The sequence below is a fragment of the Alternaria hordeiaustralica genome (genome assembly GCF_023758085.1).
Source record: "Alternaria hordeiaustralica strain BMP 2776 chromosome Unknown scaffold_2, whole genome shotgun sequence".
Classification (NCBI taxonomy): domain Eukaryota; kingdom Fungi; phylum Ascomycota; class Dothideomycetes; order Pleosporales; family Pleosporaceae; genus Alternaria; species Alternaria hordeiaustralica.
The window spans coordinates 1005882-1024021 of record NW_026056774.1 but is presented as its reverse complement, the minus strand read 5'-3'; the positions used below and the strand labels follow the sequence as shown (position 1 = coordinate 1024021).

Below are 18140 nucleotides of genomic sequence, written 5' to 3'. Positions count from 1 at the left end.
ACGTACAAGTCCCCCCACCCACCTCCGAGCATTCATATCCGCAGCCAAGGAACCAACACCCAGACAAGTTCCTATGCCACTGCCAGGTATACTCGCCCCACCACCAGAAGCCTGGTATCACGGGTAGAGCGGGTTCGTTGCGGCTACAGCAGCGTTGTTTGAGGATTTGTGGAAGTGTGAGGATACAGGCTAGTGTGGCGTGGGCGCGGATCTCGGAGAGGGTGGTGGGGAGGGTTGTTTCGTGGGGTTTGGCAAACGCCGCGGTGGGTATGGTGGCGCTGACACGACCGGGTCGCCTGGTGTCGCGCATGGTGTGTGGGAGGATGGCCAGCGGCGCGGGGCTCGTGGGTTCGCCGTAGGTGTGTATACGGTGTTCTTTGACGCGCTGCATCTCTGCGATGCGACGCCGGGCCCAGGTGCCAAAGTCCTCGCCCGCTGTGATGTCTCCGGAGGCTGTCCCTTCGAAGAGATGGGCGTTCTTGCCGAAGAGTTCGTATGCCTCTATGTCATCCATATGCTCCATGTCTACTTCATGCGCCCATCTGTCGTAGCAGTCGTTCTCCCATTCTCGAATGTCTGCCTGCTTGTACTCGTGCCGAAGCTGGTTCTCTCGTGCGAGACGGTATCGGTCATTGCGACGACGCTTGTTACCGCTGTAGATGCGCTCGGGGTACTTCTTCGATCGTTGGCGTACGCGACGGGCTGAGCGGAGGTCTTTGAAGGGGTGGTCTGAAGTCCGGCCAGCGGCATTCATCGCAGGTTCGGAAGGGAGGGTGAGGAAGCCGAAAGGCAGGTCCTCGTGTGTTTCTGGCAACTCGCCCATGCAGGTTGTACACCAGTTGGCGGGATGGCCAGCCCATTCGAGCGTCTTCTGCTTCATCCTGACAGTTTCGAGGCGGAGGGCTCCTGGAGCGACCTGCAGACGGAAGGCCTAGCTGTGTAAGTTATTCAGAGGTTAGCCATCATTATAGCAGTCCCAAGTGACCATGAAGCCCCCTGGCTATGTCATCATGAGGCGTTCTACAATCTTCGCGGCTCAGCCCTCGCGCGATGGGCGAGGGCGCATGGCTGCGCAGAAGGGCGGAAGTCGACGGGAATGTTGCCGCAGGATCCAGCGACGACGTTGATCTATAATCAATGTGTGTTTGTAATCTTCCGTATTAGGCGCAGGCTTGCAAAGCACTTCTCTTGTACCAGATTATAGTGATTGTTCAGATGGGTGTGGAGAGGGACGGTGTGGTGACAAAGTTGGTGTTGGGCGCAGCTGCGTTCAGAAGGCGCGTGGTAACTTACTAGACACCCGCAATCGACGGCTTTTGTGGAGTTGCCTAATTCGGACCAATCGCGAAACAGCACACGGCCACAACCTCCAATGCCTCATCTCAATCTCAGATCCACTGATTTGATGAATGCGCTGTTAACATTCGCACACAATGCTGTTAATACCTGAACAACACCTTGTCGATATTGCTAATCCTGGTTGATCGGTGAAGTCTTCAGAGCACTTGTCAGATATATGTCTCAAATTGAGGGTGTATCTTCTTTGACGCTGAGTACAACTCGCATAATGCAAGCTTTTTCCGTAAACAGCCAACAAAGCTCTAATACACGTGAAACTCTTCAAGCTCAGGTTCGCTAGCCTGCAACTTCCTTGAGCACATATGACGCAGTCGCTCGCGAAACTTCGTTTGATTCGACCATTGAGGAGAAAACGCGATGCTCTTAATTTGAACGCCGTTCCTACCATCAGAACAGGGGCGGACAATTATCGGTATCTCGACACCTGGACATCGGATAATGAGATCACCTGGCTTGACATTTCGTCGACACTCGCCTATGCTGGCACGTCCGAGCGGTCCCGGGTTGGACCCCTGGAACAGTATTGTTGAGTCGTCTGCTAGAGCATTGCACACGGCGATATGGGTTCTGAGTAAATCAAGTTCTGTGGCCTTTGAAGTTCCCCAACTCGAGCCATCTCGCAAAAGGGATAAAAGCGCTGGGACCTCCTTGCGTCTGTGTCTGCATATGAAGCGTTCCCAACAGTCGAATTGAGCGAAAGTGCCGATGTGTCCATAGAATGGTAAGTTCATGTTCGTTGTCTCGAGAATCTGAAGCAGTCGTCCCAGATTGTGAATGTGTTTACGATATTCGGCCTGCTGGTATGTCGACTGAGTCTTGCAGAAGTCGAAGGTTGCAACGACTACGCCTTGTCGACGGCCATGGATTGATATCGCATGATCGCCCACCATAGAGATACGTATATTGCCTAGATTTTGGCGATCCTTGTCGTCTGCAACTTCACCAGGGGTAGCAAGAACTCGTGTCCGGTCAACATCACCAAAATCGCAATGTTTGCTGGTGCCGAACGGACACGAGCTCTTCTCACCGCTGGTGACGTGATTAGAGCGAATGAGTCTTTCGATATCACCCCATTTGTTCTCTCGGTATTCATTGGGCGTCCAATCCGGTACCCAAGACGGCTGCCCCTTCATGTTGTTCATTGCAGCGATCAGGACTAGATGGGGTGACCCTGTTATCTGGACCAGAAGCCGAGAGAACGAAAAGTAGATCGCTTCCTTGGATTCTCCATAATCTACCTGGGGAAGAGGATGCCGGGTGCGACGTTGCAAGATAGCCCAAAGGCCAAAGGCCATGTCTTTGGACACTGCAGCATCTCGGGTGTAAACACCGTCAATGAGATCGTTCACGTTGGTTTGGCGTTCTCCATTGCGGTACAAAACGCGCGGGGATGATAATAAGACCAGGCGTACCATCATCACGAGAATGATGAAGACGGCTGTCAACGAAACGGCCAGAATTACTTTGCGCTCATGAGGACCGGAACCAAGCAAGGCGGACCAGAGCAGGAAAACGAGTAATAACCCGAGGAAGTAGAAAGTTGCTCGATCGGTTAGGCGGTGAAGTCGACACATGCGTCTCGAAAATTCTGCATAGACTTCCAAAGAGGAGTCGCGCGCAGGATCTGAAGTTGTGCACTCCGGATTCATGTCTTGCCTACTCATAGCAACTCTCTTCCAAGGGCACATGTAAGACCCGAGACGAGGGCTCGCAGTAGCCAAAAAGACCAGACTGATTGCGAATCTGTCCCAGCAGATATGAGTGCTGCCGCAAACTATAATCGGGTTGGAGGCGAGAAGGATCTCTTGGTAGGTCCAGAGTCTACTGATCCAAGTCCGCTGTAGCAGATCCAAAAGGTCCGCTTCGGTTGCGTATTTTGTTTCTCTGTTGAACAATCGCAGTATGTAAGGACTCAGCGGGCCTCGCCATGTTCCGACAGAATCTTCTCAAGTCAGCGTAGATACGAGTTCGAGGTTATGACGCTTACCATGAAACACGAAAGGGTGCCTTGTCAAGCTCCAACGTGCTATAGTAGCAGAAAAGGCTGCGAGAAATGGGCGCCCATAATCAGCTCCGGGGGTTTTGGTATCACCACCCAACGCCTGGAAGTAGTCCAAGAAGCCAGCGGTTTCCATATATTCAATTGCGCGATCGGTTTTCTCGTTACCTTCGCCGAGCCACACGTACACAGTTGCTGCTCGCGAGTATACATCTCCCATCAGCGGAATCTGGTGTTCCTTTTCCTTCGTGTTCTTCTGGTCGATGCAGATCGCATCAATCCATATCGTAAAAGCGCCAAATCGCGTGCGTAGGTGCTGTAGCGCTGAATAGCCATTGACAGAGACGACGATGTCCACGCCGTTGCATGTAATAGTTCGATTGTCTTTCGGTGAGCCCCAGACGTAAGAGATGGCGGTAAAGTCGGGAGAGGTCTCTAGATCCACGATGCGGAGATGACCGACTACAGCGGCTGCTTCAGTCGACGCTCCATCGACATCGAGAACGCGTATGCACTTCGAGCTTGGAGGTATAGGTAACGAATGGTATGGCGCTGCGGCGGAGCCATGGGCCATGACAATTGATGCCTATCAACAAAGCATAATAAACCTCGGGTTCTGCGAAAAGGATAGATACGGCGGAGAGACGCGCTGCAACATGTCTATTAACGGTGTAGACCACAACACATGCAGGGGCAGCCAAGGAAACGTGGCTTGAGCGAAACTGTATTGTTGACTATTTCAGGTTGGCTTCGGTTCACGATGCTATCAAGGAGGCTATTGGGGGCCGGCCCGCATGATTGTATGGCTTCGCAAATGCTGTCTCTCAAATAAGGGACTTCGGGATGCCGTAGGTAGATTTGAGTAGGTACACATCGCCCCCAAGTCCATGGACGATTCCAGGGGCGTTGGTGCAGGAAATGAAGACGGTGCTTGAGCTTAGCTGGGTGCATATCTCCGAAGCGCCCAGGGCTGCCAGCCTACCAGCCACCCGCAGCCGCAGCCGCTCCTTTCACCACCTGTGCAGCCTTTCCACGGCAACAGCAGAAGATGACCGCGAGGAAACAGCCGTCGCGATAGATTACGAGTGTCGCACCTGGCTCGAGCGGCTCACGCGACGTTCGAATCGAAGCAATGTGTGTCTTGCGCAGTGCTGCGACATCTGCCGAAGAATGATCGACTCGGCTTCGCGATGACGTAATGTTCGCCTTGCACTGATTGATGATGCCAATACTCCTGTGAGACGCATTCCCGCGGGCATACCCCAACATATCTTCATATATTCAATTGCTAGGGAACCCAAGAGCAGTGAAGCTTGAAATATCGCGATTCATCCACCATGGCCTCAACCACGGAATCCACAGTCCCCCTCTGGATCGACAACAAGCCCATCCACACGCGAACCACCATTCCCGTGACCCAGGCCAGCACCTCCAAAACCATCCACCACGCTTCCTCCGCCTCCACTACCGAAGCAACCCAAGCCGCCACATCCTCCTTCTCCGCTTTCAAATCCTGGCGCTCCACCTCCCACACAACCCGTCGCAACCTCCTCCAAAGCGTAGCCACCTACTACGCCGACAATGCCTCTACGCTCATCACCGCGCAAATCGCAGAAACATCCTGCACAGAAGCCTGGGCGCGTACAAACGTCAACCTCTCCATCTCGTACCTCAACGAAATCGCCGCGCAGATAAGCAGTGTGACAGGCGTTATTCCCCCAACTGAAAAGCCCAACACCCAGGGTTTTGTGTTCAAAGAACCCATCGGCCCGGTCTTGTGTATCGCACCCTGGAACGCCGCACTCGTTCTTGCTACGAGAGGAATAGCAAGTGCCATAGCAGTTGGCTGCACCGTAGTCTTCAAAGCGAGTGAACTGTGTCCCCAAACCCACGGACTCATTACGCAAGCTTTCGCTGAGAGTAGCTGTCCAGATGGCGTGTTGAACCAAATTCAATGTGGGCGGGAAGATGCGGCTGAGGTGACAGAGACGTTGATAGCGCATGATGCGATTCGCAAGATTGAATTTATCGGCAGCGCGGAGGTGGGGAAGAAGATCATGGGCATCGCGGCGAAGTATCTCAAGCCCGTGTTGATGGAACTAGGCGGGAAGTGCCCGGCGATTGTGCTTGAAGATGCGAATTTGCAGGAGGCGGCGAAGCAGTGCGGGATGGGTGCTGTGTTGAACCATGGGCAGATTTGCTTCAGTACTGAGAGGATTATTGTGATGGAGGCGGTGGCGGAGAGGTTTAAGGCGTTGCTGGTGGAAGCTATGAAAGGGATGGAGGGGCCGGCTGGAACCGCGGTGTCGGAGGTTATTGCGCGGCATGCTGAGGATGTTACAAGGGATGCGCAGGAGAAGGGCGATGAGGTTCTTGTTGGTGGTGTTGAAGCTGCTTCTTCTGGGAGTGGGCTTGCGCTCAAGCCTACAATTGTCGTCAACCCCTCGCCTTCATCTCGGATTATCGATGAAGAGACGTTCGGCCCTTCCGCTTCGCTTTACGTCGTTTCTTCAGATGAAGAAGCTATCGCATTGGCAAATCGCTCAGCATATGGTCTCAACGCTACGGTCTGGACGCGCGATATGGCTCGGTTCATGAAGATGTCGCGGGAGCTGGAATATGGCCAAGTTCATGCCAACAGCATCTCAGTGTACACATCGCCGACTGGAAGCCAAGGCGGCGTCAAAGGCAGTGGATTTGGGCGACAGAACGGAAAGTGGGGACTAGACGAGTTTGTTGTCGAGAAGTTTGTCACTTGGTGTGGGTGAAGTGGAAGGCCTTAACATTGCTCAAGAAAGACCACGCATTCAGGGACAAGGCAAGGTTGATTTTAGTGTTTTATTGTTTCAGGTGATGACCACGTCGTACTCTCATATACGGAAAAGTCCAACACACCCCAAGTATTAGTACCAATAGGCAGATTATTATTTCCTTCCATCCTTCCCCCTCAACCCAGAACGTGGACGAACACCAACGGCCCTTACCAAGTAAAAGTCATCAACTGGGGGTTGAGCACAATTGGCAACAAAAAGTGGAAGACAACCACAGTGCCCATAGGCCAAACGGCGATGAGCTCCTTGATCCTCCAGTCCTCTTGCAGAGCAAAAGCCATGGTAATCATGATCGCAGTCATACCAATGCAGAACATGAAGCTCCACTTGAACTTCCTCAGCACCCTGCTGATGGCGACGAAGAAACTGACTTGTTCGGTTTCCTTGGAAGTGGAACCCCACTCAAGAGGCCAGCTGACGAAATGCGCGAGGAGAGCCTGCGAGACGTGTAGAGAGATGCCGCCGAGGAAGATGCTGAGGAGAGGGATCCATTTGATGTTTGTCCAGAGGCCGCCGAAAAAGGAACCCTCGCCGATGCGGTAGCGGAGGACGGCGAGAGCGATGTTACCGAGGACACTGAAGACGATGATGATGGCGAAATAGACTGATGGGTGTTAGTGATGCGCGAGACGAACAATAACGTGATGCTTACCGCGGAAGGAGTTGATGTAGTAATGGTCTAGCCATCCGTTGAAGAAACCGATTAAGAAGTAATTGAGCATGGTGAGAGCCCATGAGCAGCCGAGAGCGTAGTAGGTACCGATGTAAGCCATGATGGTGACTTTAGATGCGAGAGGCATGTTGGAACTGATATCATCGAATTAGTTGACGGACAGATAAGACGACACGATCTCTGAAGATCTACTTACAAGATGAAGGTGCGGAAGAGCTTGGTGAAAGGACCTCGGGTGAACCAGTAGATCAAAGGGTTGAAGATGAGTTCGTTGCAGCCATATGCATACCTAGAGATTGTGAGTTAGCAGCCGTAAGAGAGAGACGTTGGAAAGGGCAAGCATACTTCTCCCAACGGGCAAGCTCATCGTATACGGTAAGCGATACACCCTCCTTGAAGCCATCACCCTGGTATGAGGCCAATCGAATGATGTAACCAGCACTCTGCAGCCGCAGACTCATATCAAAGTCCTCAGACACCGTCTCCTCGGACCAGAATTTGTCGAACGTGTGGCCATCTTCTGTGACCTCGTAAGCCACCTTCTGAAGTGCCTCCCATCTCAGGATAGCGTTGTGGCCGACAAAAGGCGCGACGTCCCCACCAGCGACAGCAAATCGGATCATGGTGTAGATCATGTTGGTGAAGAAAGTGATGCCGTTTTCGAAGAAGCTGTTGGTGACGTTCATGACTCCGGAAGAGTACTGTAGGATGGCCACTTCCTGACCCTGCTCCATTTCGCTGACGGCCTCGAGCAGGCAGTCCTTAGGCACACGGGTGTCGGAATCGACGAGGAGAATGTGGTCGCCAATGCGGATGTTACCATCAACCCAAGCCCTGCCCTCGTGTTCAGCCCTGACAGATTCCAAGACTTCCCTGTAGAGGTCAGTCTCGTCCAGCTGGCTCCAGTTCTCTCCACGTTCATGTTGTGCCATAACCTCTTCAACCCTGCAGCTGATTCTTAGGGCGTAGTTCATGTTGGATGCCTTCTTGAATTTTCCGGGGCGGACAAAGACGAACGGATCCGGTCCGTGCTCGCCCGTGGGATCATGCCTTGGGCGCGCCACCCAGCCAATGCCATGCTCGTCGTAAAATTCTTGGCGCTCCCTGGATTCCTCGGCTCCGAGAACCTGCACTGGGAAACGTCAGTGGGGCTTACATTACGCACTGGCGCAGCACTTACTTCCGTCGTCGTTGACGAAGATATTGGCACTTCCTCCCTGAAGCTCGTAGGTAGAGATGGCTTGCTTGAGCGACCGAATGGTGGGCTCAATGACACTGCGTAAACCCTCCTTGTAAACGGGCATCTGGATGGTTACATGTGGAAGCGGGCCGTTAAAGGTATCACAGTTGAGGCGCCTGGGGGCTTTGCCGGAGTAGTAGCGGCTGTTCTCTTTCATCTGATCGGTGGGGCCAATGATTTGGGCAAAGTTACCAACCAGCGCTTGGAAGAAGAACTAGTAAAGTCAGAAGCGAAATCATAGAGTGAGACATATGGCTTACCAATGATAGCCAGACTTGCGCGGGCAAGCAAATGAGGAAGAGCAGACGAAGCCAGTGCTTTGGGGCTTGGAACTCTTCGATCGCGATCTGCCTGTACCCGGATCCGATCGCTACCGTCAGGAGAAGAATGGACATTCCGCAGTAGGCAGCTTGCCACATCTTCATGTCTCGGGCCTCCTCACCATTGGCTTCTCTAGAATCGCGCGAGTCGTCGTAATCTTCCATGTCATTTGCGGGGTTCTTCCCTGACTTCTCCAACTCCAAGTCGTGCGCATCATAGCCGTATTCAGCTCCACACATCATCCTCATCATACAATTGATGATGAACTCAGCGCGTTCGAGCGTCAACTTTGGGTCATCCTGCCACACTACCAGCATGCCTCGTGAGGCGATGAAAGCAGCGGACTGACCCCTCTGACAGTGTGGCAAAGCTTCAAAATCGGGAACGATTTGCAAGCGAAGGCCGCTCTGAATTTGCACATACTGGGTATTGCATCGCTCAAGAATGTACTGGATGGCCCTGGTGTTGACGGTCATAGCGCACTGCAAAGTATTAGTGACAATGCCGTGCGGGTGTTTGGCGTTGTTAGACTCACTCGGACGTTCAACTCGGTAACAGCTTCAATGAGACCTGTACCGTCGGTACGAAGCGCATCGGGAGCGCAGGAATAGCGTCCCCTTGACTTCTTCATGAAGACACCTTCGCCAGCTGATCCAAAGGTCCATACCCGCTCCTCCTGCTTGGTGTGGAGCCAGTTGGCCAGGAGCTCAGCCTTGACGTCGACAAGAGCATCTGTGCGCACGGTACTGTCGCTGCCGTGGATGCTGGGAGCCCCGCCGGAATGAGCGCTAGCTGGGCCAAGCTGCATAGGTGTGAAGCTAGCCGGTGACTCGTCGCCAGCTCGGGGTGTTGGCGCCAGAGGATTTTGGGGGGGAAGTTCCTCGCTCCCAGGAGTGTCGTTATGCGGTCGAGAGACATTGTCTCCTTTTCTGAAAATGCCGGGTAACCTCATTTCTGCGTCTTCTCATATGAAGCCAGGGTGGAGAAGGTTTGTGCGATGTGCGTCTGAACGACGAAGAACAAAGGTGCACACGGATGTTAGGTAACGACTGAGAAGACGGTAACACCAAGCGGGCAGCGAGGTGAAGAGATACTCAGCCTGATATTTAAAAAGTGCACACTTTTTCTAGGTGTACGTGCGGTGGGAGAAGTACCCACACTACTATAAGCGATTACCAGCAGCCACAACTGCACGAGTTCAGTATGAAAACAGTGTAGTGTGGCGATAGGCAATTGGTACTGGTACGCCTAACCTGTATTGAAGTTGTCTTGGGTGAGCCATGCAGGATAAGGTGGACTTGGAGCTTCATGGTGCCACGGAACCCCAGATAAAAGTAGTCTTGTTGGGTCGTGGTGGAAATCGCGTCTGTGCTCTGTTACATGAGCGCTACCGCATGCTCTTTCTTGCCTCCACAGCCAGTAGATACAACACTCGGACATGTAACGAGGTTGCTCATGGAGATAAGATGCGCTATCATCAGTGACATTGGAACCGTACCAACTTGAGAGTGTTTGTAGCTTTGGGGCTGTTTTAGCCAATGGCTCGGCAGTGTGTACAAGTGCCAGATACCCCTAAGCCCTGTGAATATGTCGGAACTGCCTGGCAGATCGTTTAGGAAAGACGCGACAGCGTTTCTGTGTGTGTGTGAGATGACGCGATGCTGAACATAGCTTGTGGGTAACGATACGCGAACGGGAGGTCCGCGCATCCAAAAGAAAATCCCATCTTCTTACATGAAATATGGTCTTGGGAGGCCAGGCGTCCTTTGTGTTGCCACTGAGGTGGGGCGCCTATAGCTTAACAGCGGGCCAGCTTTGCGCGCTTTAGACCACGCGCATCGAGAAAACCGTAAAGCCCGTCATTGCTACGCAACAATCGTGTCTTATTACCAAGATTACCGCAGACCTAGACGATTAGACAAAGTGAGGTTGGAAAGATCAACGGTTCTTTAGCGAGGACCCACGCGTGACGAATCCGCGTCGCTGCGTTCGCATTGCCAACGATGTCGCACCACCGATACAAGCATGGACCGAAAGAGAACGAAAAGAGATTGTGTACGAGCCTGTAAAGCCATAGCGACCACAAGATCACCGCCTCGCCACAAAGATTGCGACGGGCCCAGCAGCGCCAGAAGAGCTCTGGTCTTTGGCCCAGACACGTGACCCTTAACGGATACGTTTACTGCTGGACAAAATGGAAGACAGTTGCATGATTTTCATTGGTGTGTGAACTCCGTCGCGTAGAAGACTTTGGAAAATGCCGCAAGTTTAGTCATCGAATCCTGGAATATGGTGCGACCCACGTACTCCATGCGCCTGGGCGAAAAGTCGACAAGATGTAAAATTGGAAAGGAAATGGGGAGTTTGGGATCTCAAACACGGCGGATTTTAATCGGCAAGTCTAGAGAATTAGTATATCGCTTCCACAAGCAGTGCATGAAGTCACTCACCTGTAGCTCACTAGTGTGTCCACACGATGGTTGCTTGTGCTGAAGCTGCGCAGCTGCACCTTCTCCCCATTCTTGATCTCCTTGGCGTCACTGTCACCCCACTCGAGAGGCACTTCAGAGTCCGCGTCGGCATAGACAAGAACGTTGAAGGTACAGTTTCCGTCCAGCATGGGTAAGAAAGTCACGGAGGCGGTGATCTGCCTGAAGACAGACTGGATCTCGGCCTGGATTTCAGCCTCGGTCTTGTCTTCTGATGCCTCGCTGGCACTGAGAGTTATCAGCATGTGTTCAAGATGGCTGGCCGTTCTCGCTCACTCTGGAACGGAGTTCTCTTGGTCTGCCGTCTTCTTGGAAGATTTCGCCTTGGCGCTCTTTCCGTAGATTTGGACCTTGATGATGTCAGACACTGGGGTTTGGTATAGTTCATGTGACTTACGTCGAATTGCCAGCGTTCAACATGCTCTCCAGTTTCTTTGCTCGTGATGACGATGACAAGCTTTGAGATCTTGCCCCCGTACATCCACTCCTTCAGCTGGCCCATGATCTTCTTGATGTAGGCCTTGACTTGGTCATCGGCAGTCACTGGAAAGGTTAGAGTGTGGCTGATGGCAGGACTGGCAGGTCACGTACCCATCATAGTCAAACCATATTTCTTCACGCTGCATCTTGTTAATGGCTGGTTGGGGTCGAGGTGTAGTACAGGCTTACGCGGTGAAGTCCTCGGCGGGGTACACGCCTCTTTGGAACCTGAGCAGAGTAAGTCACCTAGGTCATAGGCTACAATGCGCTCATCATGCTTACAGGATGGTGTTTACGGAATACTCGAACTAATTGGGGTAAGCGTAGGATGCGTTGCTTGGTCTGACCGACTTACAAACTCATTGACGAGTTTCGAAGAGCCCTTGAGCGCAAGCTTGTGCACCTTGGAGGAATCGCTCTTTGAAGACTTGGATTCGCCTTTTGAGGATTTGGATTTGGAAGAGGTCTTGGGTTGAGACATTGCAGCAGTGGCGCGCGGTGAGGGTTGGCGGTGTGTTGTTTACGGGGTTTGTTTATAGGGTAACTGCGACCAGCGTGACCCGGCGGAACAGGAAGCAACGAGACAGCGCAGCAAGGCTGTTCAAAGAGAGCGCAATCGACGACCGAGTGTCACCGGATATCAGAGTCAGGCCTAGTATGCTTGCGGGGTACTGAATTGGCGGATGGGAGGTCTGGTAGTGGGTCGGGGTGCAGATGCAGGAACCGCCTGCCGCCGATAAGATAAGATGGATCAAAAAAGTCGTCGACACCACCGCCCGAGCGACGAGAGGCAGGCACGGATCCGACCTCATGCCCACTCATGCGATCATGCGTGCGAACTGCGAGCAGCCTTCTGCACGGCTGGCGGACGCCCTCGGCCCGCTGCAATGGCTTCCCGCGCACCTCACGCCTGCTTGAGCGCCTGCCGCCCCTCGCCAGAAGCTATGCGCAGGCCTTCCGCCCCCAGTCAGAGCTCGAGAAGCGCATCGCCGACATCCCCATCGACCGCTACCGCAATTTCTGCATCGTCGCCCACGTCGACCATGGCAAGTCGACCCTCTCGGACCGCCTGCTGGAGATCACGGGCACCATCCAGCCCGGCGGCCAGAAGCAGTTCCTCGACAAGCTCGACGTGGAGAGGGAGCGCGGCATCACCGTCAAGGCACAGACATGCAGTATGATATACAATCACGAGGGGCAGGACTACCTGCTGCATCTGGTAGATACGCCCGGCCACGTCGACTTCAGGGCCGAGGTGTCGCGGAGTTATGCCAGCTGTGGAGGGGCCCTGCTGCTCGTGGATGCCAGCCAGGGCGTGCAGGCGCAGACAGTCGCCAACTTCTACCTCGCCTTCGCCCAAGGCCTCACGCTGGTCCCCGTGCTGAATAAGGTCGACCTCCCCCACGCCGACTCGCCGCGGGTGCTTGAGCAGATGCACGAAACCTTCGAGCTCGACCCCAAAGACGCCGTACTCGTCTCAGCCAAGACCGGCCTCAACGTCGCTGCCCTCCTTCCTACCGTCGTCGACAAGATACCCGCCCCAGTCGGCGATCTGAAGAAGCCTCTCCGCATGCTCCTCGTCGATTCGTGGTACGATGTGTACAAGGGCGTCATCCTGCTGGTGCGCATATTCGACGGGCAGGTGCGGCCTGGGGACACCATACGCTCCTTCGCAACTAAGCTTAAGTACATCGTGGGCGAGGTCGGCATCATGTACCCCGATCAGACGCCGCAGACGGTGCTCAAGGCTGGGCAGGTGGGCTACATCTACTTCAACCCTGGCATGAAGCGCTCCCAAGAGGCCAAGGTCGGCGACACCTACACCACCATCGGATCTGAGAAGCTGGTAGAGCCATATCCAGGCTTTGAAGAGCCCAAGAGCATGGTCTTCGTCTCCGCCTTCCCCACAGACCAGGACCTCCACGAGCATCTCGAAGACAGCATCCAGCAGATCATCCTCAACGACCGCAGCGTTACATTGCAGAAGGAGTCGTCCGATGCTTTGGGGGCTGGCTGGCGCTTGGGCTTCTTGGGTACACTGCATTGCTCCGTCTTCGAGGACCGCTTGCGTCAGGAACACGGTGCCAACATCATCATTACACCGCCCTCCGTACCCTTCAAAGTCATTTGGAAAGACGGCACCGAGTCCATCATCACCAACCCCAATGAGTTTCCGGATCAAGACCAAGCGCATTTCAGAGTGCAGGAAGTCCATGAGCCATACGTATCTGCGACCATCACAATGCCTGACGAATATCTTGGTGAGGTCATCAAGCTTTGCGAGGCCAATCGCGGCGAGCAGAAAGAGCTTACCTTCTTCACCGCCACCCAAGTCATCCTGAAGTACGACATCCCGCTGTCGCATCTTGTTGATGATTTCTTCGGCAAACTCAAAGGCTCTACCAAAGGTTACGCCTCTCTTGACTACGAAGACGCAGGCTTCCGCAGGTCGTCCATCATCAAGCTCAACCTACTTGTCAACGGCTCCCCAGTCGATGCCGTGTCGCGCGTGCTGCACACATCGCAAGTTGATAGGGTGGGCCGCATATGGGTCGAAAAGTTCAAGGAGCATGTCGAGCGACAAATGTTTGAGGTCATCATACAGGCTGCAGCCGGCAGGAGAATCGTGGCGCGAGCTACCATCAAGCCGTACCGCAAGGATGTCCTCGCCAAGCTCCATGCTAGTGATCTCAGCAGACGGCGCAAGCTCCTCGAGAAACAGAAGGAGGGCAGAAAGAAGCTGAGGTCGGTAGGAAGTGTCGTTATCGAGCAGGAAGCGTTCCAGAAGTTCTTGGCCAAGTAAAAAAATCAATCATCTTATCCGCTCTTCGTCGCGTACCCCAGCGCTAAACCCCCGGGTGCGAACACACGGCAGAACTCGCCGTTGGCCAAGCCCGTCCGCTCGTTCGTTAGGACGGCATGTCCGGTGATTCTTAACCATGTGCATAAGTCGCGATAGCACAGTACAGTGCTGGACATGCATCACCATTGAGCGCTCTGACATTTGACCTGCAACATGCCTCGATTCTTCCTCCCGTCCCCCTATCAGCCTTGGAAGCGTTGATTCGCTGGTCATCCCATCCGATATCACCCAACAATAGCAACAATACAACGGTTCACCGCGCTCAGCCGTTTCGGCTAGTAACGAGTCATCTCGATGCCGAACAACTGGTGGTCTGCGAAGTCCGTGCAGTGTCTCAACGTGCTCGATCTTTCAGCTGATCGGCGCTAACAGGTCGATGACATCAGCCAGCCATCGAGATCGCGCGTGTCGGCCTTTTCCAAGAACCACTCGGCTTGCGTTACAGCTCGCGTACCTGACAGCAACGATCTCTAGTGCGGCTTGGATCTATGGCTAAGCCGTCTCCAGCTTGGTGTCGCGATACTCGACCCTGGGTTGCATAATGCTTCGGACGGTACGCTTGGGGAAGTGCGCCGACATGACGTTTGCCCGAGGGCCAACTTTTCTACGTGTCGAAACTGAAAGAGACATTGGCAGGGCGTCGACAGCCTTTATTCAAGCACAATTAAACCTACGAAGCGAACCTTCTCCAGACTCAGCTGATACTGGGATATTTACACTTCGACTGACAGGTCGTGGGCTGTATCTTGATGTGTAGCGGCATGTAGCGCATCTTGACAACGCTCGCTAATCTCTGCAGAGTCTAGCCGACCATGTTGACATCAAGGATGCCATGAACCTCCGAACGGCACGCTTGCGACGATCCTGCGGGCATGACGTTAGGCTGATGGCCAGACCAGGACGCCTGGACGGGCGGGCAACATGGGCAAATCTCAAATCTAAGAGACGTGCCGCTGCGGGCTGCAATGCCTGCGTTGGTATGAGTTTGGGTTGTTCCTCGCACTTGACAGCCCGCAGGACGGTCTTTTCAATCTTCTGCTCCCCTGCGTGACTTGTCGAGGCTTCATCAAGATGGCGAGATTCTTGGGCCTCAGAGGTCGCAGTCTAGCGAGCGCCATTAGCATCACGTGTGGGCTTTGCTTTTTGTGAGTTACCCCATCCGTGTGTGTCGCGTAGATTATTCAAGGACTAATCGGTCAAAGATGTTTCGGTTATGCCCAGGGTGTTATGGGCGGTCTCTTGACTGTCCAGCAGTTCTTGGACAGATTCCCTCAGGTTGACATTGTCAACCAGAGTTCGTTCCACAATGCGTGGGTCACAGGTACGTCGAACCAAGTCTTATGGGCGCATCAAGGCCTCAGATTGGTACTGGAGCATGCAGGGTCCTGACTGACATCAATAGGTCTTACGGTCGGAACATGGCACCTGGGCTGTATCGTCTCAGCCATCGCGACAATCTTCGTTGGTGACCTGCTAGGTCGTCGGCGCACACTCATCCTCGGTCTTACCTTTTGGGTGATTGGCGAAATCATTCAGACGTCTTCCTACAGCTTTCCGCAGTTCATCGTCGGTCGCGCGATCGCTGGTTTCGGTAAGCTCTTTGACATCTTGTAGGACAGAACTCCGGACACGAAAACTGACGCTGCAACATAGGCAATGGCTTCACCACTTCCACGGCCCCCGCATACCAGGCAGAATGCGTCAAGTCGCACCGCAAAGGAACCATTCTCATGATCAGCGCAGGAGCGTTTGTCTCCGCCGGTATCGCGCTCTCGTACTGGTTCGTCTTCGGCTTCGCATACCTCACTAGTTCGTCGGCATCATGGCGCGTCCCTATCGCTCTACAGATCATGTTCGCGCTCCCCGCCATCGCAATGCTCTTCGTGCTTCCCGAATCGCCGCGATGGCTCATCCTTACTGGACGCGAACAAGAGGCGCTCACTGTGCTCGCGGCGTTGAACGATGATGAGCCCGACAGCTTCGAGACGAAAGACGAGTTCCTACAAATCAAGGACGCCATCTTGATCATGGCACAAGGGTCGAGCGCTGGCCTGTTCTCAAACAAGGAGCGCCGAGGATTCCATCGTGTTGTGTTGGCGTACTTCGTGCAAGTCTTCCAACAGGGCACTGGTATCAACCTGGTCTTGCAGTATCTTTCGTGGATCTTCCTGACACGCATGTCCTTCGAGGGATGGTTGGCTCGTCTCCTGGCATCCTGCTCAGCGACCGTCTACTTCCTTGCCTCATTCATCGTCGTTGTCGGTATTGATCGCTTCTGGGGTCGTCGCTCACTGATGATGTTTGGTGCTTCGGGCATGTCAGTATGCATGATACTCATCACTATTCTACAGTACCTGTGGTCCGAGCGCAATATGCAGGCTGGAAGGATCGCCAGCACTGTGTTCTTGTTCATCTTCTCCGTCTTCTTCGCTATTGGATGGCAGGGTATGGCTTGGTTGTACCAAGTCGAAATCGTGCCACTTCGGATTCGAGGGCCTGCTAACGGTCTTTCGACGAGTGCCAACTGGTTGCTCAACTTTGTGTAAGTCACAATCCGGGTCCATCGCATTAGCTGCGCGACTAACATTGAAACAGTATCGTCTTCATCACCCCGATCGCATTCCAGCGCATTTCCTATCGTACATGGATCATCTTCGCCGTCACAAACTTCGCCATCATCCCCTTGGTTTACTTCTTCTACCCTGAAACCGCCTTCCGCTCGCTCGAGGAGGTCGATGTCATCTTCCAGCTTGCGCACGATGCGCCCGGCAACCCTTGGCTCACCGCCGTTGGCTTTTCTCAAAGCGAGCCTCTCTGGTTCGGAAAGAAGGACCCGGAGAAGCGACTCAATTTCAACTACGGAAACAGCTCGTGGCACAAGAGACTCGTCGAAAGCGTCCTCAGTCGTGACAGTGGCAGTGGAAGCAACACGAACAGCGGCCACACCGAGAAGCGACCCTGGAGTAACGGCGAAAGCCCAGACTCTGGCGAGACAGCCGCACCTACCATCCCTCGTGGACGAAAGAGATCAGAAGAGTCACCCGTGGACCCTCGCCTGCACCTTTCCCCACCATCAAGCCCAACAACGACCATGACGACGACCATCACCAGCACAAATCGCCCACGACGCAAGCTACAGAAGCGCAACAGCAGCGCCAGCAGCATAGCTAGTCGCGCAAGCCGGTCCCAACCACCACCACCCGTCTTTGGTCTCTACAACCGATCTGCGGAAACGCATCAACCAACCATGCCACACCACCGCCACACACGCAGCACCTCAACAGACTCCCTCCACTCCGTACGCCCAGAATGGTGGACAGAAAATCTTACACCCGCGCCCGTCTCCACACGCAGCAGATCTTCAAGCAGACCCGGTAGCGCAGTAGAGGCAAGGGAGACCCGCGGCCGCCCGGAATCCCGCGTCTCCAACAGAAGCATATCGAACAATGCGCTTAACCGCTTCGTGAACCCTGATCTACTCGACCAACAACAGCAGCAACGACAGCAACCTCGGAGAGCGGCATCTCATTCGTCGCTTCAGCAACAATTTGCTGACCATGGCTTCGAGCCCGTGGTTGGTAGAGACAGCGTTGACTACCCCGGTATGCTCGGCGGCGAAGAACGCGGTAGAGGAAGAAGCGGTGTTGTGAGGACGGAGAGCGAGCGGGAGACGTACCTCCCCGATGGTGTGTATGAGGTTGTTGAGGGGAGAGTGAGGCAACTTAGTGCTGGGCCCGTAAGACCAGAGAGCGTGGGGAGTTCGAGGAGGTACTCGGCCAGGGACGCTGGGTATGCACGATAAGAGGCGATCTGGTGACCTGCTACAACTATCTCGGTTTGTCTTGTGGTATTGGACCATGAATAATTTCTTTTGTAACCTTCGGC

General features: G+C 54.0%; 7 protein-coding genes across 7 annotated transcripts; 3 read left to right on the top strand and 4 right to left on the bottom strand.

Annotated features, from left to right (window-relative positions):
* Nucleotides 1-117: 117 nt before the first annotated feature.
* J4E84_001807 (uncharacterized protein) lies at nt 118-880 on the bottom strand (the record flags this gene model as incomplete). Its single annotated transcript, XM_049384437.1, has 2 exons — nt 118-143; nt 187-880. The coding sequence occupies 2 exons, from the start codon at nt 878-880 to the stop codon at nt 118-120; spliced, it is 720 nt and encodes a 239-aa protein (XP_049247793.1).
* Nucleotides 881-4695: 3815 nt separating this feature from the next.
* Nucleotides 4696-6126, top strand: J4E84_001806 (uncharacterized protein; the record flags this gene model as incomplete). Its single annotated transcript, XM_049384436.1, has 1 exon — nt 4696-6126. The coding sequence occupies one exon, from the start codon at nt 4696-4698 to the stop codon at nt 6124-6126; it is 1431 nt and encodes a 476-aa protein (XP_049247792.1).
* A 212-nt stretch (nt 6127-6338) lies between these two features.
* Nucleotides 6339-6962, bottom strand: J4E84_001805 (uncharacterized protein; the record flags this gene model as incomplete). Its single annotated transcript, XM_049384435.1, has 2 exons — nt 6339-6793; nt 6842-6962. The coding sequence occupies 2 exons, from the start codon at nt 6960-6962 to the stop codon at nt 6339-6341; spliced, it is 576 nt and encodes a 191-aa protein (XP_049247791.1).
* A 92-nt stretch (nt 6963-7054) lies between these two features.
* On the bottom strand, nt 7055-9231 carry J4E84_001804 (uncharacterized protein; the record flags this gene model as incomplete). Its single annotated transcript, XM_049384434.1, has 5 exons — nt 7055-7151; nt 7208-7994; nt 8043-8316; nt 8363-8905; nt 8959-9231. The coding sequence occupies 5 exons, from the start codon at nt 9229-9231 to the stop codon at nt 7055-7057; spliced, it is 1974 nt and encodes a 657-aa protein (XP_049247790.1).
* A 1580-nt stretch (nt 9232-10811) lies between these two features.
* J4E84_001803 (uncharacterized protein) lies at nt 10812-11873 on the bottom strand (the record flags this gene model as incomplete). The annotated part of the gene is made up of 8 exons (XM_049384433.1): nt 10812-10824; nt 10874-11140; nt 11189-11262; nt 11310-11455; nt 11504-11532; nt 11582-11620; nt 11675-11700; nt 11748-11873. 8 exons carry the CDS (start codon nt 11871-11873, stop codon nt 10812-10814), a joined length of 720 nt encoding a protein of 239 aa, XP_049247789.1.
* A 339-nt stretch (nt 11874-12212) lies between these two features.
* Nucleotides 12213-14195, top strand: GUF1 (Translation factor guf1 mitochondrial; the record flags this gene model as incomplete). The annotated part of the gene is made up of 1 exon (XM_049384432.1): nt 12213-14195. The coding sequence occupies one exon, from the start codon at nt 12213-12215 to the stop codon at nt 14193-14195; it is 1983 nt and encodes a 660-aa protein (XP_049247788.1).
* A 1131-nt stretch (nt 14196-15326) lies between these two features.
* On the top strand, nt 15327-18057 carry J4E84_001801 (uncharacterized protein; the record flags this gene model as incomplete). The annotated part of the gene is made up of 5 exons (XM_049384431.1): nt 15327-15400; nt 15458-15576; nt 15658-15846; nt 15909-16797; nt 16851-18057. The coding sequence occupies 5 exons, from the start codon at nt 15327-15329 to the stop codon at nt 18055-18057; spliced, it is 2478 nt and encodes an 825-aa protein (XP_049247787.1).
* Between the last annotated feature and the right edge of the window lie 83 nt (nt 18058-18140).